The sequence below is a fragment of the Asterias amurensis genome, chromosome 3 (assembly GCF_032118995.1).
Source record: "Asterias amurensis chromosome 3, ASM3211899v1".
Lineage (NCBI taxonomy): Eukaryota > Metazoa > Echinodermata > Asteroidea > Forcipulatida > Asteriidae > Asterias > Asterias amurensis.
Window position 1 is genome coordinate 17209107 of NC_092650.1, and position 26792 is coordinate 17235898.

A 26792-nucleotide genomic window follows, 5' to 3' on the forward strand; every position below is an offset into this window, starting at 1 on the left:
CCATTCCTTATACAGGTCCTCAACAATGACTTTAAGAGTTTGCATTCTCCCAAACTAATCACCATTCATGTAGTCCCGACACCACACCGACCTTTTGAACTTCACCTGTGAGGTAAGGCTGGCGGCGCGGGCAATCTGACTGAAGTTGCCCGCCCACAGACAATATAATACGGCACCTAACATTGAGATCATAGTCCGCCGACTAAAGGCACCGTGCCGACATCGTGTTGTCTATCTGCACACAAAACTTTACAAACTTTACACGCGTGCTGGATTTGGTTGACTTTTATTGGTTTGACGCGCTGGTCAGTTTGGGGGGTTGGTGACTGAACACAGGCCTGTCATTTCCGCCGAGTTCCATTGTTGACTTTGAGTTTAATCTCTTGTCACGTTACCGAAGCGGGGCTAAAGTTATATTCCCTGAACTCCCAACCCACGCTACCAGTTCTCATCTGCTCTCTGCAAAGACAAGACGTACTCTCTTTCTTAGTTGTTACTTCTCTAGATACTGAATTTTAAGAATCATGGTTTCATCCACGAAGACCCCAGAGCCTAAGGCGGGATCGAAGGCTGAGCTTCATGGGGACGTGGGAACCGTTAGCCGGACCCGTAAGTCGACCAAGGGGAAGCAACGCCCTACCTACCGTCGTCGTGTCAAACCCCCTTACTCGTATGCTGAGTTGATCACCATGGCCATCAAGGTAAAGAGTCAATCTCAATTTTAAATTTAACTCTTTATGTTGCTTTATATCTATATTGGAAATTGAAGTTAATTTTTTAAAAGACTGAGGCCTCCGGAGTCTTCAGAGGTAAAATCAGTTTGGTCGAAAAAGTTTATGAGAGAAGCGAGCCACCCAAATTGTGCGTCCAAAAACGACTCGCAGCAAAACGGCAATCTTCTTTTAAGTTCTGATATTTTTTACCGAAACACAATTGTTTTACCCATGGTAATTATTTGCCAGTTCAGGTTTAAAATATTCCACGGTTCGGGGTTTCTTCGCTGTCCGCTGAAAACCAGTACAAATCCTTGTTGTGCCTGACAATTTGCTTTTTTTTTTGTACATGTTTTTTTTAATAATATGAATGGTATTGTTTTTGTTTTCTACAAAAGTTGATGACAATAAAAGTTGTACAAACTTACAGGGGAAATGATACCCTTTGGAGTAGAATAATATCGATTTAAAAGCATATAGTAAGCTGACAAAACTTTCGGGCATGTGGATAACAAGTGTGTTTTTTCTTACATTTTTTCCTTGCAACTTTTTCAGTTTATAATGCATATTTCAGCTGCTCTTCGACAACTTTTAAACTTTTCGTTCAGAGTTCTCAATCAAAAACGTAATTTATTTGTCCGTGTCTCTGCATTTAACTATTTTTTTTCTCACGATCTTTTCTCTGCAGTCCTCCCGCGATGGTATGATGACTCTACGAGAGATCGTGGACCACATGTCCAGTTCCTACGAGTGTTTCCGCGGCACCTACATCGGCTGGAAGAACAGCGTTCGTCACAACCTCTCCGCCAACGACAGCTTCGTCAAGGTACTCCGGAACACCCAGAGACCGTACGGGAAGGACAACTTCTGGACAGTTCGATGCCCGAACTGCATGACTAGTTCAGACCACGAAGCTCCATGTTCAGACTGCGAGCATCCCACCGACAGCGCATCATCATCACCCCCGGGAACTTCACCGCCACACCCGGCGGGCTACGACACCCCGTCGCCGGCACGGTCATCCCCAGACCCATCTAGTACTGGCGACTGCACCGTCTTCCGCTCCGCTGAAGTACCCCATTGGCCTAGCCCGACACCGGGATGCACGCCGAAGATGGAGCCCCTCGTCCCCCACCATATGGACAGCCAGAACTTCGATGATTGGACCCAGCTAGATGGTCTCTTCAGACCTGATACAGACTTCGATCTGGCCCTCTATAAAGACGGACTGGACTTTGCCGATTCCCATCAGGTAAGAATTACTTTTGAAATTATCCATCCTCAAAAAGTTAAATTTTGTTTTGCTGCTGACCGACACCAGGAATAATTTTTCCTCCATGCTGACACGGGCGTACTCAAATTAATTCAAATACCTTTCTAATATTTTTTTTGTCAAACCCAATTTCAATCCTGGTAATCCCATGTTGTCTACAAGTTCACTTTTCAACAAAAAGCAACGTTGACACAAATGAAAAAAAAAGAATTAAACAATTGTAGGTTGTTATTCAGAAAACCATTGATGCATGTTTGTGACGAACAGTTTTGTATACAAGCCATCATGTTTTTTTCAATAACCCATGTCTTTGCTTCTCTTTTCCACAATACTTAACCACTTCTCTTCCACATTCAAATTTATCATATCAATTTTAAATTCTCTTTCAGGCGTTTGCGTCCATCCCGGTTACACCTCACTACCACCAGCAGAGTCCAGACCTACCCCATCATCCATTCATCAAGACCGAGCCATCGAGTCCCCAACCCTGCTCATCACCCGATGTCCATCCCTTCAACAACCACCACCACGACGCCGGGGCAAACGTCTACCAACGCGGCATCCCATCTCTTCACATGACCCACTTCCCGTACTTCCAAACCAGGGAGAGAAGCTTCAAGAAGTCCGAGTGTCGCATCAGTGGGAACTTATCATCACGCAGCGCCAGGCCCCAGAGGTCCGGCGGTGTGGCCGGCCACTGCTTCAGGGAGGCTACCGGGAGGCAGCCACGAGGAGACGGCTTCGGTCTTGGGGCCATTGTCGCCTCGGCCATCCGTGGGAGTCTGAGCTTGGATTTGGACGAGTCGGCCCTTCAGGCTATTGAGAGATCGGTGCGACTTCTTGACCAACCAAGATCCACAGATTTATTTTATGTCTCACCCGCTGAACTGTCCACGAAGTGTGATTATAGTTTTTAGTGTCACAAAGAAACTAACCACGAACTTTTTGCTGATTGTTTCCCTAACTGCTCTTCGTTGCCGAACTCATTATTTTATCACCTTTAAGGCATTGGACACGAATGGACGCCCTTGTTAATTATCTTAGACCAGTATTCTCACTTGGTGCACCCCAACATGCATAAAGAAACAAACCTTTTGGTCATTGAAGTTGCAAGAGAACATTAAAAAAAAAAACTTGTGATACTACAAATTTGATTACACCTAATATTCGGCAATTACTTTAAGCCAATAGTGTCCCATGCTTTTAAGAATTGTTATTTTGTTGCGGATTTTTTTTTTGCAGAAATCATTATTTTTTATTGATTTTAGAATTGTAAAATATTTTGAAGAAATCATAATTTTTATGTGTTTTGAGGATTGTAACTTTTTTGGCAGATTTTTTTTTTTCTTTCGAATCGAGGATTGTTATTTTTCTTTTGCTGAAATCATAACTTTTACCATTTGATGATTGTACATGTAACTGAGTCGATTTTAAAGTACAACAAATCAGTTCAACAGCTTCACAAACTATTTATTATTTTGCTTAGTTCCAACTTGCCTTGAACTCAAGTATTTGTTACAGGATTGTTAGAGTTTACAAAAAAAATACTTCTTTTTGATACAGTTTTCCAGATAGTGAGTTCACTTAAAAAGAAAATATTTCAATGGTTCTAGAACGAACTTTCAGACCAACATTAGAGGGGTTTTTATCTCAAACAATCTTGTATACAAATTTGATTGCTTATTTTGTTATATTAAAAGATAAATTATTCTATTCATATTTTTGATAATTGTTCTAGTAAGCTTCTTGATATTATTGGAGGATGATTGCAATAAATAAAATACTCTTTCAGAAATACGACGATGTGTTATATCTTTAAAACTGGCTTCCTAGAATAAGTTCATAATGTTATACTTTTACATGGGGAGGGGCTGGGTAAAAACCTCGACAAAGCTGTTCTCAAATTGGCTTCTGTTACACTTTTTATCATGTTATGATAATTGTTGATAATATATTGGGGGCGTCCTTTTCTAAGCCTGGGCACTCTCTTCCAGCAACGACACTTTCGGCCGAACACAAATAGGGTGGGGACGGGGTGACGCCAGTAGACAGTGTATTATAGAGAGTTGCGATAAGACGGCGTTCAGCTATCACGTGACCAAAGAAAACTTCCCTTGGGAAGTGGATAATTACTTGAAGCAAATGAAAACCTGATGCAAATTGGTTTTGGGAAGTTAGCACATTTGTTTTTGATTGGGAGGGGGGGGGGGGGATCTGGGGTACAGCAAAAATTCCAATCGGTTGACCTGCCAAAAAATTGAAAGAAATCGGAAGTTCAGTTGTCAGAAGATATGATTTTTTTTTTTTTTTTTCTTAATGCTGAGAACCTTTAAATATTAATTTGTTAAGTACTTTTGATTATATTTTTAGCAGTGTTGATTGCGATTGAAATTTATTATGTGTGGTGCGCCCTTCTCAAAGACTTATATACCGCCCTCTTTGTGTCGGCACATGGTCCGTAGCCTGTCATGTAGTCTGGTCCCTCGAAGTGTGTCGTCAGATGTTCACGATACCTACCTGACTTCTCGGCCATGTTTCAGTTCAAAGGGCAGATGGTGTTGACGACTGCATGTGGATGCCTAACATTCACGTACGTTGCAGGCTTCTTCTGCAAAAGATGGAGTCATCTATTTGGTAAGTTGAAGACATTAATTGGGGTTTGTTTTGTCAAAGATATGGAACCAAGATGCTTGCAGGAATGATCGAATAAACATGTGGCTCGGCTACATGTGTGGTTCTTCTTGTCCTAGTTTACATTATCGCGCCATTGACGAAAATCGGCAACAATCGTGTGCATCGCTCTTGAGGGCGCCACACAAGTGCTCTGGAAAGAGAGACGTATTTAGCTCTGTCTGTGGGCAATGCACAGCTCTGGCTCCGGCTGCATCCGCACTTAAACTCCCATGCTACCAATGTTAAAATGCTAATTTAAACAAATTAAATCTCAGCCTCTTGAAAGCAATCAGATATATTTTCAGACAAATGGACTTCAGATATCTCTTCAAATTTTTCCAGGTAAGCAGTTTGGAATGTTTGCTAATTACCCCTCCCCCCAACAAAACAAAAAAATCCCTGATTTGTTTTCTTCTTTTCAAAGTGGAAATTGAATTCATGAGGCAATCTCCCATTCCTGAGTCAAAATAGGACCAACTTTAAAGCCCAAATTCGTCAAAGCTCCTCAAAAGTTCCAACACAGAATCCCAAGGTTGTGACAGGTTTTTTGAGGGATGAGATTGACTGTTCAGACTTTTAGCTGAATTCGGCCTGGTGAAGAAAATCATACACTATTTTTTTTTCCACAAACAAAGAAATCCTGCTCATTGGTCTACTTCTCTAGTGCTTTGGATACTGTTCCCAAAAGCTCCTTGGAATCTACAACCCCAGGGTGAAAAACGGTAGAAATACCATTATTTCAACATACCTTTGAATATTGTATCAAAGTTCCAGATGTTTTCGTTAGTAAAGACTCTCACCCCTGGTTTTTATAAATACACAATAAGTAAATAAAACAAAAATAAATAAATAAAACAAAAAAATACTAACCTTAGCGCATGAATGTTGGTCTACGTTTTGTGGTTCACCATTCTTTGAGGGAACACCAATAGATTGTGGGGGCAGGTTCTTGAAATGTTTGTGCCCCCCGCCCCCCCCCCCCAACCCCTAGCTACGTCGCTGTGCGGCTCCTTTGTTGCAGGAGATAATGTGTGCCTCCCCCCCCCAATACCATTTGTCCATTTAAGTTGATACAGTGTTTTTTGCGTTTAAAGGTGCTTCGGGAATACTGGCAGCAAATCAATTTTTTTTTTTTTGGGAGGGAACACATTTTCGGGGGTGTTTATTTCTGAGGTAATAAGCAAAAAATCAACACAGCTGACTTGCATAATGTAAAAGAAATCTGAAGTTAAGTTGTCAAAAATTATGTTTGTTCTCTAAAAAAAATAAAAAAATAATAGTAATAATAATTTTAAAAAAAATAACAGACAAATAGATCCGTAAAAGTACAAAAGATGAAGTCATCTATTTGGTAAGTTAAAGCATTCTTTGGATTTTATTTTGTTCAAGATATGGGACCAAGATGCTTGCAGGAATGATCGAGTGAACCGTGTGGCTCGGCTAAATGTGTGGTTCTTTTTGTGCTAGTTTACATTATCGCGCCATTGACGCAAATCGGCAACAATCGTGTGCATCGCTCTTGAGGGCGCCACACAAGTGCTCTGGGCAGAGAGACGTATTTAGCTCTGTCTGTGGGCAATGCACAGCTCTGGCTCTGGCTCTGGCATCCGCACTTAAACTCCCATCCTACCAATGTTAAAATGCTAATTAAACAAATTAAATATCAGCCTCTTGAAAGCCAATCCGATATTGTTTCAGACAAATGGACTTCAGATATCTCTTCAAATTTTCCAGGTCAGCAGTTTGAAATGTTTGCTAATTACCCCCACCCCCCCCCCCATTTTTCCAAAGTGGAAATTGAATTCATGAGGCAATCCCCCATTTCCGAGTCAAAATAGGACCAACTTTAAAGCCCAAATTAATTCGTCAAAGCTCCTCAAAAGTGCTAATTACCCCCCCCCCCCCCTTAGCTACATCGCTGTGTGGCTCCTTTGTTGCAGGAGATAATGTGTGCCCCCCACCCCCCAATACTTATACTTGTCCGTTAAGTTGATACAGTTTGTTTTGCATTTAAGGTGCTTCGCGTTTTTTTTTTTTTTTTTTTTTTGGGGGGGAGTGGGGGGGGACACATTTTCGGGGGTGTCTATTTCTGAGGTAATAAGCAAAACAGCTGACCTGCCAAAAATGTAAAAGAAATCTGAAGTTAAGTTGTCAAAAATATGTTTGTTCTCTAAAAATATATTTAAAAAAATAATAACAATTAATAATAATTTACTAAAAATAACAGATAAACAGATCCATAAAAGTACACGCTTGTATGCTTCGTTTTTGAAAGGGTAAGGGCACTCTTTGAATAATTTTAAACATATACTGGAGCATTTCAAAGGCACACGTACAATAACAAGGGGGTAATATGGAGGCAATCGCCTGCCTCCGTGAAGTATGAGCCCTGAATGTTCACCCAGGGACTCATGAAACAAATAATATTTCATCACAGGGCAGTCACTTCAGTTTTATTGTGATTGCATAAAGCATAATGGCTATTCCAAATTTCAAAGGGCCCGACCATTCTTTAATCAAAGCCACTGTACTCCTGGAAATTGTCAAATCTCAAAATAAAAGACAGGAGGGGAATATAGCAAAATAATAATATAGTTAATTTGCAGAGAGCACTGCACGCAGTTTTGTAATTAAGATTGCGTTCCACTGTTTAATTTTGAAACGGTGATTGTCTCAACAAATCAAAATGCAATCATACATAAAAATGCATCTACGGTGACAATAAAAAGATGGATTGAAAACGAGTTTCGTTCTGACCCCCGTCGGTCGAAGAGAATTCTGTGGTTTTTAAAAGTTATTGCTGGAGATAACAATTCCGAAAGTTCTTCACAAAGTATGGTAATTTTTAAGTTTGCGCGGTGTGCTATTTTAATATATATATATGTATATGTATGTAGCAAACCTTTTTATCTTGCATGATTTTAAACATTTTTAAACGTCTTTTGCGCAGGACAGTTTGAGAGCAAACTTTGAACACTGTGCGATCTTTGTCGCTCGCATCCACAATTCTCACCACTTGTTGTGAAATATACTACATGAAGTTGAAGATAGTTTACGTCCAGAGAGGTTTAAAAGGGTAAGTCCGAAGTAGTGTTCTGACAACAAAAAACAGGTCTTCTCACGAACTGTACATTTCTTGCGACAAAGCGCAAAACAAAATTAAAATAAATTTAAAGACACTGGACACTATTGGTAATTGTCAAAGGTGTTTCTCAACATATGCATAAAATAACAAACCTGTGAAACTTTTACCTCAATATTGGTCGTTGAAGTTACGAGATAATAATGAAAGAAAAAACACACTCGTCACACGAAGCTGTGTGCTTTCATATGCTTTATTTCGTGACCTCAAAAGTCTAATTCTGAGGTCTCGAATTCAAACTCGTTGAAAATTACTTCTTTCTCGAAATAAATTTGTTACTTCAGAGGGAGCCGTTTCTCGCAATTTGTTATACTATCAACAGCTCCCCATTACTCGTTACCAAGTAATGTTTTATGCTAACCACTGTTTTGAGTAATTAGCTGTTCCGACCTACCGTCGGAACAGGTTTTGTTTCTGTCGTGATTTTTATTTTTTTTCTTATTCTTTGTTTCTGCCTAAAACCCATAGCATTTGTACACGTTTTTTTCTTTAAGCCTAATCTCCCAAACCATAATACGAAAGAGTGAGTTTATTATACCAAATCGTAGCTTAGAACATAAGCTTTACTCTAAATGTAAAAAAAATTAAGAATCTTAATTAATTAACCACGTAATCTTCATTTGAATATAACTGGATGCAGTCGCTTCCATGTTATTGTTAAATATTATCTTTGGTAAATGCCATGCAGTATGTACCTATCATGAGTTGTGACTTCTTGAGATGAGTCTACGCGTTTGAATATAACTGGATGCAGTCACTTCCATGTTATTGTTAAACATTCTCTATGGTAAATGCCATACAGTATGTAACTATCATGAGTTGTGACTTCTTGAGAGGAAGTCTACTCATTCTGTTTTCCTACCATCGTTCAGGACCCATAACAATCTAACCGAGTTCCGGGCCCATATACTTTGCACGCGACAAAGTACGAAGGTTTAGGGATTTCGTTCAAACGAACGTGCGTAATTGAATAGGGGTTTTTGACGACGACGACACACCATCGTGTCCACAGATTTACACTAAACTTAAACAGTTTGCAGATAATGATAGTTGAAAGCTTCCCTTAAAATATTACTTGCTGTGGTGTTGTAGTTTTTGAGAAATTAGTAAAAAAAACTGTCAACGTATGACTGGGACCGAGTTGGTTTGGGACCGAGTTGACCGGTTTCATGACAAAAACTGTCCGCTGGCAATAAGTGTCCGCTGAGCATGCGCAGTAGACCCTGGACACTATTTGGCATGTATTACGTGACAAATAGTGTCCGCCCAACAAAAAGTGTCCGGGCGCCGTGCTGCACAGTGCTGATTTATATTAAAAGTAAATACAAGCCAAAAAAATTGACGAACAGAACACTCAAAAGTATGTCAAGATTAGTATCTTATCATGAAAACAGTGCAGGTTTAAAAAGTACGAATTGTGAAAGTGCTAAAATGTTCTTACGAATTGTTTACAATAAAATACAACGAAGAAAGCGTTCAAGTAAATACAAGACATGTATAATAAAATACAACGAAGAAAGCGTTCAAGTAAATACAAGACATGTATAATAAAATACAACGAAGAAAGCGTTCAAGTAAAGCAGGGTTTTGCGTGTCTAAAAATATTATGTTATATACAAATTATACTAAAAATTAACCATTTACAAAAATACCTGGAAATACAATATAAACAACTCTGAAAAGTATTACAATATACAGGCGAAATACGAAAGATAAAAATAGTACGATATAATTAAAATCAGAAATAGACATTCATGAAAAACCGGTCATTTAGAACACGAACAGCTGTTGGATAAAAACTCTGCAAAGTACGGTTGGATCCAGATTTAATTGAACGGAAACGATTCTTAGACCGCATGGGCTGAAAGAGGGAATGTGCTGGGTGAAACTGGTCATCTACTATAGAGAGGGCTCGTTTTTTAACTCGAGAGAGATACAGTTCATCAAGTGATGGAAGTTGGCAACCTATGATTTTACTAGCGGTGCGAACGATCCGGCTGATACGCTTCCAGTCATCGGCTGTTGCATTGCCCCACCAAACGATCACTCTCAATCACCGCTCGGTAGAACTTCAACAGAAGTGGCTGACTGACATGGAAGCTTCTCAGCCGTCTCAAGAAAAATAATCTTTGCAATAAGTGTCCACTGAGCATGCGCAGTAGACCCTGGACACTATTTGGCATGTATTACGTGACAAATAGTGTCCGCCCAACAAAAAGTGTCCGGGCGCCGTGCTGCACAGTGCTGATTTATATTAAAAGTAAATACAAGCCCCCAAAAAATAGACGAACAGAACACTCAAAAGTATGTCAAGATTAGTATCTTATCATGAAAACAGTGCAGGTTTAAAAAGTACGAATTGTGAAAGTGCTAAAATGTTCTTACGAATTATTTACAATAAAATACAACGAAGAAGCGTTCAAGTAAACACAAGACATGTATAATAAAATACAACGAAGAAAGCGTTCAAGTAAAGACAAGGTTTTGCGTGTCTAAAAATATTATGTTATATACAAATTACACTAAAATAACCATTTACAAAAATACATGGAAATATAATATAAACAACTCTGAAAAGTATTACAATATACAGGCGAAACACGAAAGATAAAAATAGTACGATATAATTAAAATCAGAAAGAGACATTCATGATAAACCTGTCATTTAGAACACGAACAGCTGTTGGATAAAATAATACGACTATTATATTCAAACACAAGCAGGAAAGCGTTACAAAAAAATAATACATAAAACTAAAACTAAAAGGTTAAAAAGGCACGCTATGATGATGCACGCTAACCGCGGACACTATTTAGCAAGCTTCCGTAAGCAATGTGACGTCGTGGACGCTTGACCAATCAGAACACAATAAGCTAATGAGCGGACACTTATTGCCAGCGGACAGTTTTTGTCATGACACCGGGCTCGTTTCAGGCGACGAGCGTAGACGACGAAAATAGACCGCCCGGGATTTGGAATGATTTACGGGTAAAGTCACCTTGTTTGCGCCGAGGACCAATTGCCTAAACTAATTCCAGTGTTTCGCGTTACTTTCGGAAATTAGACCATGATCGACAAACAAAAACTCTTTGACAGGAATACAAAAGCAGAGATTTTATTATGCTGATCGTTTCTCTGGTGGTTGAGTGGCTCAGTTTTATAGAGCCGCTTATAATAAACAGGCAAAACATTTTGCTTTACAAAATTGCAGAAATTGAGCAGAACACCTGGATTCACAACTTGAACATGAGGCATGGGTTAAGCTGCTTTTTGTGTAAAAAGCTATTATGTAGTTTGGTCCTGGGCCAATGGCTTTTAAAGGAAAGAATCGCAGCGCTTACGTAATCAGTGAACTGTGCTTACGCTAAGCGTATTTTACAGCTTAGCATGGAATGTGTTCTTCACGTCACAATTCACATCAAAAAATTTGCTACAGTTGACTAATTGTGCTCAACTCCTGCGAAACTTTCACTGCGAAAACAGTGACTTAAAAATTTGATTTGCGTTCGCAGGAAAAACCGTGCTTTACTTGAGACAAAAGTACGCAGGGGCGACTAGTGTGCTTTAGTGTTAAACTCGCGACTACAAATTATTATTTGAGTCGCGACTACTGTTTTCCTCTACTCCGTTATAATCGTGTCCACAAATCGACTACAAAATTTGTCCCGACTACCTGTTTGGTGAACCAGTTGTGTTGGTTACTACTATTCGCAACATAATTAATATTGCCCTTGCGGCATAGCGGCAAAAATTTTGAGAATCCGTACTTTATCTCGACAAGTGTCATAGTTAGTTTTGAAGTGCGACTAGTCGAGTAGTAAATTTCACTAGTCACATCCATTTGCAACATAATTAAAAATTTGTCCCGACTATATTGGTGAACCAGTTGTGTTGCTTACTACTATTCGCAACATAATTTATATTGCCCTTGCGGCATAGCGGCACAAATCTTGAGAATCCGTACTTTATCTCGACAAGTGTCGTAGTTAGGTTTGAGGTGCGACTAGTCGAGTAGTAAATTTCACTAGTCACACCCATTCGCAACATAATTAATATTGCCCTTGCGGCACATAGCGGTACAAATCTTGAGAATCCGTATTTTATCTCGACAAGTGTCGTAGTCAGGTTTGAGGTGCGACTAGTCGAGTAGTAAAATTCACTGGTCACCCATTCGCAACATAATTAATATTGCCTTTGCGGCACATAGCGGCACAGAATCTGTATTTTATTTCGACTAGTTGAGTCATGATGGGAACTTGCTTAATGAAAAAAGATTCAGTAATCTGCTGAAGCATTGATTTCTGCGCTTACGTCAAGCGAAATAGACTGCTTATAGCAGGGATTTCTTTTGTTTGTGTGCTTCCAAGCTCGCACATTATTTTCCAAGCTTGCACATCACAGTAAGCGGAAAATGGTGATCGTAAGCGCAGACTTTGGTGGTCATAAGAACCATGTAGTTTTGCCCTGTAAGTAGGTTTGGTGAAGCCTACTCTTCAAACATGTAAAGTCAAAAAAGATTGTTAGTACATGAGGGGAAATCTTGTGAAACTGGTCCAATTTGACTCTGCTTCACTGCGTAAGCAAAGAATTGACACATCAGAAGCGCGGATATTATCGCTTACATAAAGCATATTTCACAGCTTAGCAGGGATATTTTTGCTTGTACGCGGTGAAACTTATCATATGTAATCTTTGCTTTGAACTAGTTGCACAGATATTTCAGCGCCTGCAAAGTAAGCGGAGAATGGTGGTTGTATAATAAATGGGCAGAGTTTGGTTGAAGCAGACAGAGCCATAAAACTGGGCCGTGTTCTATAGGGGAAATTATAGCTTGACATTATTTTTATGCCAGTTTTGGTCTCAGCGACGTACACATACAAGTACAGAGTCAGATACAGACATTACGGTGCAGAAATCGTGCAATTGAAATGTCTCATAAGAGCGCCCCCTATCGGCAGGAGTAGGAAAATAAAGGAGTATCTTACAAATTAATATGTGTTTTTAAACACGTAAAATAATATCAAATGGAAGCGTTAGGATGTTTAGCTTAATTCCTATCATAAAACATATTAAGATTATTAATTAATTAACCACCAGTGACCCTCATTTGCATATTAATTAGGAAATCTTTGCAGCATCATATCTCAAGAACTTCACGGCCGACTTTTCAACTGTTTGTTCTTAAAGACTCCTTGGGGGTTGGAGATTAATTTGAAAAAACTGTGACCTCAAGTTGACCTCTACTTCCGCGTCAACCGGAAGTGTCACCATATCTCAAGAACTATACAGCAGATTTTCAAAATATTTTCAGTTATAAACTCCTTAGGCATAAAATATTAACTTTAAAAAACCGTGACCTCAAGTTGACCCATACTTCCTGGTCAACCGGAAGTGGGACCATATCTCAAGAACTATACAACAGATTATCAATTTTTGTTCAGTTATAGACTCCTTGGGCATTCAAGATTAGTTTGAAACAACTTTGACCTAATGTTGACCTTTACTTCCGGGTCAACCGGAAGTGAGCCCATATCTAAAAAAAGTACAAAGCTAATGTTCAAACATCAGTTATAGACTCTAAGGCAATAAATATTAGCTTTGGAAAACTGTGACCCCAAGTTGACCTCTACTTCTGGGTCAACCTGAAGTGGGACTATATATCAAGATATACACAACCGATTTTATAGACTCCTTGGCATTGCAGATTAATCTTTGGTAGCTGTGGGCCCATGTTGACCTTTACTTACGGGTCAACCGGGAAGTAAGACTTTATAACAAGAGCTACACAACTTTTTTGAAACCTTTTTCAGTTATATATTCCTTGGGCAATGAAGCACATAATCCAAGCAAAACAACACGGAACAGCTTCGTGTTTGTTCACAAACACTTAATGTCTAGTTACCAATAGTGTCATTTGCCTTTAAAGAAGCCTTATGGCAAACATAACCGAAGATTATAAGGCACAGATTGTAATTCCTAAAATAATGAGTAGTAAACACACATTCACCTCTTCTCAATATTGAAAATAAACATTTATTATATTCCCTCCAGATATTACATTAAACTCGATGTTCTGTTTTTACAAAAATTCAGCTGACACTGTGGTGAAAATGTATAGACCCGCTGTAATAAGTCTCTGTAGACAAAGATACAGACAGAGCAAGAAATTGACACTTTGTGTGATATTCATGTATACGTTTACACGATACAGAGTAATCATGAATAGACGTTAAAGCCATTGGACACTTTCGGAATAGAAAAAAGTTCACAGATTTACAAATAAGTACAGGGTTTACAGAAGGTAATTAGTGAAAGACTTCTCTTGAAATGTTATTACATAAAATGCTTTACTTTTTCAGAAAACATTAAAACAATATTATCAATTCTCGATATCGAGAATTACGGTTTCAGTTTAAACAAATGTCATGACACGGCGAAACGTGCGGAAACAAAGGTGGAATTTCCCGTTATTTTCTCCCGACTCCGATGATTGATTGGGCCAAAATTTTCACAGGTTTGTTATTTTATATTTAAGTTGTGATACACGAAGTGTGGGCATTATTGGACAATACTGTTTACCGAAAGTGTCTTATGGCTTTCAAGGAACACGTTGTCTTGTATCGGGCGAGTTTGTCTATGAAAAGCGTTTCAAATGGTCTGTTATGAAATACATTATGGTTAGCTTAGTGTGGATCATTAAATTCTACTTTAAAACATTTTTCTAGTCATATTCATTTCATAACAAACGGTTTCAAAACAATTTTCATAGACCAACTCGCCCGATCCAAGGCAACGTGTCCCTTTAGTAAATAAAGAAGACGTCATCGGAGACGCCTATTTGTCGGGATCAAGTTAGAGTTAGTATAACCATGGAGCAAGGACCATGGTTTAACCTGAGGTGAATACGGAAATATTGTTCGGTCACATTAAATCTACAATATTGGTGAAAATGTTCGGATCCGCCTTGAGCTTTGGAATGAACCGCGATGACATGATCGATGTCTTAAAATTACTCAAAATAATTATTAGCATAACATCTTCTTACTTGGTAATGAGTAATGGGGAGAGGTTGATAGTATACAAATATTGAATGGCTCAGAGTGGAATGGGAGGAATATTATCGCAAGGTAAAATTTGGACTGTTCCATTTCACGAGGCGCAGCCGAGTGAAATGGAACAGTCCAAATTTTACCGAGCGATAATATTCCTTCCATTCCACGAATTAAAGCCACCCAACATTTGTTTTATATAACTGACATATAGATCCTTGTCATTTGATGTATTTTAAAAGTATAACATATGAAAAATCACACAAATTACTGACAACCAAAAATCATATAGCGCGGCGTAGCGGCAACAATGCACAAATTAACTGTTGAATGGGAAATGCTATTCCCCGTGGGCGAACAGGTTTTTTTGATCGCCGGTGCGGATGGGAGTAATAGTGAATGTCACGTGAAGTAAGTTCCACCAATCAAATAAAAAGGATCTGTATTTCAGTTATATAATAAAATACATTGTTAGAAACGGCTCCCTCTGAAGTGGCGCAGTTTTCGAGAAAGAAGTATATTTCCACTAATTTGATTTCGAGACCTCAAGTTTAGAATTCGAGGTCTCGAAATCAAGCATATTATGAAAGCACACAACTTCGTGTGACAAGGGTGTTTACTCCTTCGTTATTATCTAGCAACCTCGATGACCAATTGAGTTCAAATTTTCAGAGGTTTGTTATTTTATACATATGTTGAGATACACCAAGTGAAAAGACTTGTCTTAGACAATTACCAATAGTGTCCAGTGTCTTTTACTCAAAATAACAAACTTACTTGGATAGCGAGCAATGGAGAGCTGTTGATAGTTTAAAGCATTGTGAGAAACGGCTCCCTCTGAAGCAATGTAGTTTTTGAGAAAGAGGTATTTGAACATTTTCATCAAAAAATAATGTGTTAAAGGCTGCAGGGGAGCGTGGGCACAGTACAGCAAATTGAAAAATGATTAAAAACTGTGCGGGTGTTGTAAATTCAAGTACGTTGGTAATTGTCGGGAGTTTTTCCTTTCGCATAAACCCGGAGAAACATATTCAAACTTTCACGGCCTATTACCTGCTAAATATATCCTTCAACACAACCAATTAGTGTGTGCACGCAAGGGAACATTGGTAAAGTGTCCATGTCTTTCTTTAAAAACATTGGACACATTCGGTACAGAAAAAAATAATAAAAGTTCACAGATTTACAAATAATTTACAGGTTTTACAGAAGGTAATGGTGAAAGACTTTTTTAGAAATATTATTCCATGAAATGCTTTACTTTTGGAGAAAACATTAAAACAATATCAATTCTCGATAGCGAGAATTACGGATTTATTTTAAACACATGTCATGACACGGCGAAACGTGCGGAAACCAAGGGTGGGTTTTCCCGTTATTTTCTCCCGACTCCGATGACCGATTGAGCCTAAATTTTCACAGGTTTGTTATTTTATATATAAGTTGTTATACACGAAGTATGGGACTTGGACAATACTGTTTACCGAAAGTGTATAATGGCTTAAAGGGACACGTTCCCTTTGATCGGGGAAAGTGGTGTATGAAAAGCGTTTGAAACCGTTTGTTATAAAATGCATATGGATAGAAAAGTAGTTTTAAAAGTAGAATACAATGATGCGTAAGTATGCCTCGAAACTGCACGGTTTTCCTTTGACTTTGCGGACTATAACACGGTTGACCATTGTCTGGAGTCAAAAATTTAACTCCACAAAAAAAACGTGCCGTTTTAGTTTACGACGTAAAAGGAGAACCACGCAATTTCGAATCATATTTGTGTGGATTTTGTAATGTACTATTAAAACATCTGTTTAACCATAATGCATTTTATAACAAACAGTTACAAACGATTTCCACAGACCAAATCCCCCGCTCCAAGGCAACGTGTTCCTTTAAATACAATGCATAGTTATGATCAAACTCTTGTTGATGGTTGTTGAGTATTCTGCGTGACGCGGGTAACGAAAAAGGTTTTCTCGAATGTTCCTATAAGAGTCTTGATTGTTTTCAAGTTTGATCGATTGTTACAACAACAAAAGTTGACAAGAGAGAAATAAATATCAACCGGTTGTACGAGCGAGCCAGCACTCAATATAGGTCTGAATGATCAGCACTCATTTACATTTAAAGGTACTGGACACGTTTGGTTATTACCCAAAATAATTATCATCATAAAACCTTTCGTGATTACGAGTAGTTGGGAGAGGTTGGTAGTATAAAACATTGTGAGAAACAGCTCCCTCTGAAGTGACGTAGTTTTCGAGAAAGAAGCAATTTTCCACGAATTTGATTTCGAGACCTCAAGTTTAGAACTTGAGGTCTCGAAATCAAGCATCAGAATGCCCACAACACCGTGTGACAAGGGTGTTTTTTCTTTCATTATTATCCTACAACTTCTACGACCGATTGAGCTCAATTTTTCACAGGTTTGTTATTTTATGCATATGTTGAGATACACTAAGTGAGAAGACTGGTCTTTGACATTTACCAATAGTGTCCACTGTCTTTAAAGGCACTGGACACGTTTAGTAATTGTCAAAGACGAGTATTCTCACTGTGTGTATCCCAACACATGCATATACAAAAACAAATCTGTGATGTTTTATACTATCAACAGCTCTCCGTTGCTCGTTACCAATGAAGTTGTTATGTCAATAATTATTTTTTTGAGTGATTACCAATAGTTTCCAGTACCTTTGAAGACACTGGACACGTTTGTCAAGGACCAGCAGTATTCTCACTTGGTGTCCCAACATATGCATAAACAAATGTGTGAAAGTTTTGACTCATTTGGTCATCGAAGTTGCAGGAGAATAATGAAAGAAAAAACATCCTTGTTGCACAAACTTGTGTGCTGTCAGATACCTAAAAAGGGTTGAAGCCTTTTAACATTTGAGTGAGAAACTACCTCCTTCTCAAAAACTATACGTTACTTTAAGAGAGCTGTTTTTCACATTATTTAAACTATCAACAGCTCTCCATTGCTCGTTATTACCGAGTCAGTTTTTATGCTACCAATTACTTTGAGTAGTTACCAATGGTGTTCAGTATACCTTCAAAAGAAGACACACTGGGCATCCAAAATGTAGAAGTCGGGTTACTATTTTGCAACAACAATTTTTCTATAAAATTTAAAGGCAGTGGACACTATTGGTAATTACTCAAAAGAATACCAACAAATCTTACTTGGTAGCGAGTAATAAGGAGAGGTCAAAGACGAGTCTTCTTACTTGGTGTATCTAAACATATTTTTGCTTAAAATAACAACCCTGTGAAAATTTAAGCTCAATTGTGCGTCGAAGTTGCGAGATAATAATGAATGAAAAAAAACCACCCCTGTCACACGAAGCCGGTGCTTTCAGATGCTTGATTTTGAGACCTCGAAATTTAATTCTGAGGTCTCGAAATCAAACTCGTAAAAAATACTTCTTTTTTGAAAACTACATTACTTCAGAGGGAACCGTTTCTCACAATGTTTTATATTATCAACAGCAGCTCTCCGTTAATCGTTACCAAGTAAGGTTTAATGCTCATGATTAATTTAAATAGTTACCAATAGTGTCCACTGCCTTTAAATAGTATAATATAAAAGGGAAAGGCAATACGTATACAACTTGCACCTTATTTTGAAACATTGGAAAATTGTGTTACTTCTTTTTTCTTTTTCTTTGTTTCCTTCTTCATTTCTAAATGACGTCGTGGTGTTGACTTTCATGAATCTTCCATTCGAACAGGCTCTCGTTAAAATAAGTACCGTCACAGGAAATTAAAAAAACAAATCATCAAATACCGATTCCATTTCGAAACGAACACATGATAACAATCTCATTTATCATATATTTTAACGAGTGCGTGTTTCAAATTAGTTAACTATAATTTGTCTGTGATATTCAGAGGACAATGCAATATCTATAAGAAATTGATATTACAACGACGAATATCAAATCAATCAGACCTCTTTACCATTAGTAGCTTGTTAAAACCTTCCCTCGATGTATACTCTTTATAAATAACATGTTTTGAACAACCCCACGAAAGCTCAATGGTGTGCCCGAAATTTACATTAAAATGGTTGTTTTAATTAAAAGTGGTTTTCTACAAAGCTGTTTTAACGTCATGGTTAATTTTGTTTCCCCGAACGCGTACGTTCACCTTACAAACGCGTACGTACGAACGTTTGTTTTACTTTTCTTTTCCGTGCTAAGCAATCATCTTTTCCTCGCTGACAAAGTTGTATAAAATTGGTTAAACAAAATGTGCGTAATATGCGTATAGTGAAGCGTAGGTACGGGTTTTGGACGCTTTGAAATAAAACTCACCTTGTACCCTTTATAACAGCTTCATAGTTTCCCGTAGGCCTAATGAAATGACAAGGTAATAAACTCAGCCGCGATCTGGCACCAATTCCTTCCTCGCCATTCCCGACTAGACGTACCCATTAAAGGGAAGCTACACTATTGGTAATTGTCGAAGACCAGTCTTCTGACTTGGTGTATCTCAACATACGCATAAAATAACAAACCTGTGAACAGTCGTCGTAGTTGCGAGATAATAGTGAAAGAAAAACACCATTGTCACGAAGTTGTGTGCTTTCAGATGCTTGATTTCGAGACTTCAAAATTCTACATCTTAGGTCTCGAAACCAAATTCGTGGAAAATTACTTCTTTTTCGAAAACCACTTCACTTCAGAGGAAGCCGTTTCTCACAATGTTTTACACTACCAACATCTTCCCATCACTCATTTAATACCAAGTAAGTTTTTATGCTAATAATTATTTTGAGTAATTACCAATAGTGTCCACTGCCTTTAATCATCGACTGAAAACAGTTACTGAGCTACCGTAATATCTACGCATCTCAGAGTTTGATAAAGTGGATAACCACGATAAGTCACTTTTTGTGAAACCCGAAAATATAATTTGCAAATCTTAGTGATTTATCGGGCACGACACTCAGTGTAAATACGAAACTATTACGTGTTTGGTCCTGAAATTTGCTGAAAATGTTAATAAATGAGTTTAACAAGAATGTGTATTTTTTGTTTTAAAGGTTACACAATTTTGTATTTTGTTGACATGTTCATATTTAAAAAAAAAATTCTTCAAAATCACCTATATTACCCCCATGACAATCTTGTCGTCTCACCTATATTATTAGTTATTATTACATTTAATCGTCACATGGATACAAACACGAAGCCTTTTTGAGGTATGGTGGACGTGATAGGAGTGTACTGTTTGGTTTGGGTGTATACACACAAATTTACCCAAACATTTAATGGTGTAGCATTGTCTCCGCCATATCTCAAAAAGGCTTATTGATGGGTTTTTTCCAAGTGCTACCCCATAGGCCCACCAAGTGTGTGAAAGCAGTGTACGACACCGGTGTGTAAAAGCACTGTACAATTTAAAAAACAAAATTAAAGGTTAAAACCTTTATTTCCCCAAAATATCTTTGTGCATTCCATTGACTTTCTGGCAGGCAAGATAGCAGTACTCTGTATGTGAAACTTTTTGCATTTTTGGTCATCACTTTCACATAAATTCAAAAGTTAAGCAAAATAACAGGTGAACTAGATTTTAATGTGCCCCTTAGTACACACCATAGTTAATTAAACCCAGATGCAATCTCCACTGTGCAATTGCTCCACAAACTTTAAGGAATTTATATCTTCATCTATCTTCATCCTATGTGCTAATGTTGGGCTGCTTTAAAACAAAATCATTGCAGGGAAACCTAGACTTGATTCAAGTCCAGACATGTGTCATCGTCAGAATTGTTTTGTGATGCTCTGCATTCCCCAACCTGTTGCGCACGCGGAACCACATTTTGACGGCGAGCGCGTACTGCTATATACGGCTTGTTTGGTAATTGGCGCCATGCTTATGGCCTATTTAATTACACGAGAACGGGCTTGAATCAAGTCTAAGGCCAAAGTCACACGAGGCAATTTACAGGCAACCCGTTCCAGGCAATCTCGAAGAAGAAAAGGCATTCACATTTGAATTTTCACATATTTTTCTTGGGGATCATTATTTGAAAAATGACCCATGTGTTGTCAAAGTAGTCCGGTAGCATGCACTGCATTTAGTTGCCGCCAGGTTGCCTGTGAAAGTTGCCTCGTGTGACAAGGCCCTAAGGAAACCAGAGGTCGATTTCACAAAGAGTTAGGACTAGTCCTAACTTAGGACTAGTTCTAGGAGATAAACAAATTGCATGGATAGTCCCAAGTTAGGACGAGTAACTGGTCCGAACTCGAGATAAGACTAGTCCTAACTCTTTGTGAAATCCACCACAGCCGTCGAGTTCACAAAACTCTTCCTAACTTAGGATTGATCTTATGACTTAGGAAGAGTCCCAACCCTGCACTAAGCATGCATACCTTAAGATTAATCCGTTGCTCGTCCTAACTCGAGATAAGACTAGTCCTAAATCTTTGTGAAATCCACCACAGGCTCTGTTGTTCTATTGCAAATGTGATATCGCATGTCACTTGGTCTATGTGACATCACGAACTCAGTGTTTATACCAATAACAATTTACTCATCCACGCTCTGACGATATTACTCTCAGTATTTTAAACAATTTAAAGTCCAAATCACAAATAATTCAAGGTGCAATAAATATATGACAAACGTAAACTGTTTATAGTTATAAATATAATTTGTTTATCTAAACTTATCATCAAACAATGGGAGACTTTTGGGACGCTTGGTGGCAGCAGACTTATCAGGTCAAATCCATTGTTCTCGATCATGTGCGCACGCTCAGAACTACGTAAACAATTGAAATTTACCTGGTAAGTCTGCTGCCACCTAGCGTCCTAAAGTCTCCCATTGTTAGGAGTGTAACAATTAACTAGTTTAAAATTTGAAGTAACTCACACACTTTATCCATATTACACATATCACATGACATATACAGCTGTTAATAATATTATTTTACATTATATATAAATATTTCTTGGATCCTCACCATGCAATGCCTATAATCGTAAGAATGCTGAAGTGCATTTTTATCGGACCTTTTTAAGAAGTCCCAATTTAATTTGTGCGTTTGAATACAATGTGTCAATCCGAGGGATGGCAACTATATAAACTGAAGTGTGGACCTTAAAGGCAGTGAGTGGACACTATTGGTAATTGTCAAAGACTAGCCTTCACAGTTGGTGTATCTCAACATATGCATCAAATAACAAACCTGTAAAAATTTGAGCTCAATCGGTCATCGAAGTTGAATGAAAGAAAAATAACCCTTGTCACACAAAATTGTGTGCGATTAGATGCTTGATTTCGAGACCTCAAGTTCTAAATTTGAGGTCTCAAAATCAAATTCGTGGAAAATTACTTCTTTCTCGAAACCTATGGCACTTCAGAGGGAGCCGTTTCTCACAATATTTATATTATCAACCGCTCCCCAAGGTTTTATGCCAATAATTATTTTGAGTAATTACCAATAGTGTCCACTGCCTTTAAAACAAAAGAAGTACATCACCCAAGAAAGGGTTTTTAAACACTATAAAATTATGGACTTACACACACGTCGACACGGTGTTTTTACAAGTGTTGAAGAGAATATTTTTCTGAAGTCCACATAACAAAAAGAAGATTTTACGTACATAAATAATTATTACTAAATCGTACATACGGATATTCACAAGTGTGCGTGTCTTTTCGTCTTTTATGACAGTGTATTTTTTAATACGTAAACGTGTATAGTGACAAAAACATTAATACGTGCGAATTGGTAGTTCGTATGTACGGAATGGGAACCCGTACGTACGGAATAGTAACCCGTAAATTTAGAACATGTTCCCTATGTATGGAATAGCTTCCTTTTCCTCTTACCTTGTTTTATTTGTTTTGTCTGCAGTCTACAGTCTTTCGTGTGTACTATATGTTAAAAAGATTAATACTGTGTGGTCGAAAAAAGTTTTACGTAAAAAATTGATCACTGTATGTGTTGTCATCTTCATACCGTACTTGATTATAAAAGAGTCAATAACCAGATGAATTTTACAGTAATTTCAAACTTCTCCAAAACCCTGTCGTCCGTGCTTATAATATAACCGACGTCACTTGTGTACGTCACTTCTGTGAATACTAATATAAACAGTGTATCAAAGTCTCTTTCTGCAAGTTTGATGTAAAACTAACGTGTTTCGCGTGCCTAGTCTTGCCTCGTGGCGTTGCTGACTATTATCCACCATATAGGTTTTATATACCCCGAGGTTTCTCAGGCAGATGCTGGTAATTTGATCTAGTGCAATCAGACGTTACCCTAAGAGCTCCATGAGAAAACCAATTTCTCGATATCATGTGGTCAATTTAACGTCTGCAACCGTGAAAGTGTCCCAGTGCAGCATATTTTTACTTCCCATATGATTACATTGTTAAGAGCTTAACTTCAAAACGCCCGTGCGAGAGGTGGATGTCTCAAGTCAGACTATATAGGCCTTAGTGCATTTAAAAGGCAAGAGGGTGGCCAGGCGTGATACTTCACAGAGGCAACTAACATGCCTTGATGCCCTTGCCCTTTCAAACACGAGAAGTGGATGTCTCAGTCACACTAATGGCCTTAGTGTATATAAATGGCAAGAGGGTGGTCAGGCGTAATACTTCACGGAGGCAATGAACATGCCTTGGTGCCCTTGCCCTTTCTAAACACGAGAAGTGGATGTCTCAGTCAGACTAATGGCCTTAGTGCATATAAATGGCAAGAGGGTGGTCAGGCGTAATACTTCACGGAGAAAACAAACATGCATTGGTGCCCTTGCCCTTTCTAAACACGAGAAGTGGATGTCTCAGTCAGACTAATGGCCTTAGTGCATATAAATGGCAAGAGGGTGGTCAGGCGTAATACTTCACGGAGGCAATGAACATGCCTTGGTGCCCTTGCCCTTTCTAAACACGAGAAGTGGATGTCTCAGTCACACTAATGGCCTTAGTGTATATAAATGGCAAGAGGGTGGTCAGGCGTAATACTTCACGGAGAAAACAAACATGCATTGGTGCCCTTGCCCTTTCTAAACACGAGAAGTGGATGTCTCAGTCAGACTAATGGCCTTAGTGCATATAAATGGCAAGAGGGTGGTCAGGCGTAATACTTCACGGAGGCAATGAACATGCCCTGGTGCCCTTGCCCTTTCTAAACACGAGAAGTGGATGTCTCAGTCACACTAATGGCCTTAGTGCATATAAATGGCAAGAGGGTGGTCAGGCGTAACACTTCACGGAGAAAACAAACATGCATTGGTGCCCTTGCCCTTTCTAAACACGAGAAGTGGATGTCTCAGTCAGACTATAGGCCTTAGTGCGTACATGCAAGAGAGTGGACAAGCCTGATACTTCACGTAGGCAACGAAGGCGATTGCCTCCATGCTCCCTGGTAATTGCCTTGGTGCCCTAAAAATGTTCCAGTTGAAACACACAATTTCCTCGTATGACCGGCCCATACCGAGGAGAAAATGCCCTGGTGCCCTCTTGCCCTTTCAAAATCGAAGTGTACGTGCCTGTGTGTGGTGCAAAGCAGTTCAGCTCGAAAGTTTTGTCGCCTGTTCAATGTTCATACCATAGGCCTCAAGTGGTTTCCGTAATAAGTGGATACAAAAGATATCAGTGCAAAAAAGTGAAAGATTTGTAGTGTCACTATCCTATGTGTACAAGTGAGCTCATAGCCACGTTGAAGAACATTGTATACTCCCTGGTTCTACCGGTTCATTTGTCGAGGATGCAGGTGATGGTTTCGGTCTGTTGTTCACAACATATGCATCAGACGATCTCTCAGCTCCACTTCTTCTTACTGTACTCTGCTGACGACGGGGGTCCGGTTGGTTGAATCTGCATTTGACGATTGATATCGCCATCGTTTTAATGTGCCTCCGGAATGAAGGCCCCACAAGGGTGTACACAAACGGGTTCACGCAGCTGTTCATAAACAACAGGACGTTGGCGGCGGTGTGCAGTTCGTTGTAGAGCGCGTCAGTCGGTTCGACCTCGGGGTCAAAGGCCATCCAGAGGTGAACAACATGGACCGGCAACCAGCAGAGGACGTACAGGATGATGACGAAGAGGATGCTGTTCACACTGCGCCTGCGCCGTATGCTGCTCCGAGGCCCCGCGGCTAGCATCTTTCGGCCCATCGTGACGTAGCAGAAGATGATGATGGCTAAAGGGATGCAGTACAGGGAGGCCGTCTCGAAGGCGAAGAAATACCGCTCCCCGCTGGAGAGGTAGAACTCAGAACACGAACCCGATGCTGTCGGGCCAGCTACAAGGGTGACGGGAACCTGTACTAAGAAAGAAACTGGGGAAAACAAAAACAAAGATCGTTTCTGTAAACGCAGTTGAGGTTTTCTTCATATTAACCAAGTCCACTAATAGCAAACACATTCTACGTTTTATACATCCAGGCCATGTGGAGGCATCTTTTGTTCTTTCCTTTGTCCCTGTAGTTAAGGACCTCCCTAAGACTTTGTATACAAAATTCATTGTGGAGCACCCCAGTCTTTAGAATTCCCCAGTGGAGACCTTATTTGTTTTCCCTTTTCTGTTTTGTTCTCTATCTCCATGAGGTAGTGAATATGAAATCACACACAGAAGTGTAGCCCCATGCAACTATCTGGGCCCAATTTCATAGAGCTGCTTAAAAAGCACAAAAATTCATTGCTTAGTAAAATCGGATTACCGGCCAAGACTCCACTCAATTGTTATGCTAAGTAAACAACAGCTAAATACTAGTCATAAGCAATGTATATGGCATGAAATTTTGGCCAGTAACATGTGTAAAATAAGCGAGCTATTTTCGTGCTTAAGCAAATTTTTTGCTTAAGCAGCTCTATTAAATTAGGCCCCAGATAAGCGTTTCGCTGTCGAGAGAAATTCCCATTGCAAGTCGCAATACAGCGCGCCCCAAGAGTTTTCCCGAGCGAGATCATCTTCAAAAATTATTCAGATTAGACTGGGTTTCTGTCTTTATCCACAAGGATGGAGACAGGCTTGCGGTCTTACATGCCCATTGATTTCATTTGATAAAATTATTTCATTGGATAAACGTGCTTTGACGTAAGCTTTCCAAAATCTGTGTTATGATTGGTCTGCTCCAAAGTGACGTGTAATGTCAGCTACACCACCATCAGGATTGTTTCGATCGTCTGCTGCTGCGCTCGTGTATATTGTCCGTACGTAATATTGTTTTATTCACAACATAGGCCGTGTCCGAAACGGCGACTTTGGCTACAGCTACGGCTAGATCGCGCGCGTCTGCCTATTCTTCAACACTGGTAGACGCGCTGATCTAGACGTAGCTGTAGCCGAAGTCGTCGTTTCGGACACGGCCTTAATGTGTAGAGGGGTGTAAAGACATGTGTGTATGCGAGGTCAAAGGTCACGCCAGGCGCTCAAGGGTGGTATCTCGCATATAGACCTTTCTTTTGCAACGTCACAGCCCGAGTTTTTGCCAACCCAGATTGGAAAACTATAGAAAGCCATAGGTGCAAATCAAGAATAGATCGCTATTTTTGGTAACAATGTAACAAAATCTGTTGATTTTGTTTAAAACAAAGCAAGTCATCATGAGATGTATTTTATTTAATTGAAAATTTGCAGAAAATATTGAATTTTGTCGAAACATCTGTTTTTACGAATGAGTGTTTTACTAACATTCGGCCGACCATGCCAACCAAGGCGGTTTGTTGATCAACAAAAGAAAGGTCTTTACACGATCCTTGAAGTGTATCGTCAGATGTTCAGGCTACGTTCAGGTTTTTGTCTAATTTGAGTATCTTGCCAAGAACAAACCCTCTCAGCCGCCTAGGTCTCATTTCCATTAAGAAACAGAATCGAACTAACTTAGTTTCTTTTTTTACAAAAGGTAATTTTCCTTGTTTGATCTCGCAGGATGCGCAGGATACCGGAGACAAACTGTGAACTGAAAACCTCCTAA

At 39.1% G+C, this 26792-nt stretch overlaps 1 protein-coding gene and 1 long non-coding RNA gene across 2 annotated transcripts in view; one reads left to right on the forward strand and one right to left on the reverse strand.

The window, feature by feature from the left end:
* The first annotated feature begins 4545 nt into the window (after positions 1-4545).
* The window catches only part of LOC139935040 (uncharacterized), a 54604-nt gene continuing 32357 nt past the window's right edge, over positions 4546-26792 (forward strand). The window contains exons 1-2 of the long non-coding RNA XR_011785749.1: positions 4546-4620; positions 7610-7735. This is a non-coding gene — a long non-coding RNA (uncharacterized lncRNA). The remainder of the gene's footprint in view (positions 4621-7609; positions 7736-26792) is intronic.
* LOC139935039 (G-protein coupled receptor 54-like) overlaps positions 24520-26792 on the reverse strand; it is a 49411-nt gene continuing 47138 nt past the window's right edge. The window contains exon 4 of the mRNA XM_071929488.1: positions 24520-25154. Coding sequence (XP_071785589.1) covers positions 24520-25154 — 635 coding nt within the window. The remainder of the gene's footprint in view (positions 25155-26792) is intronic.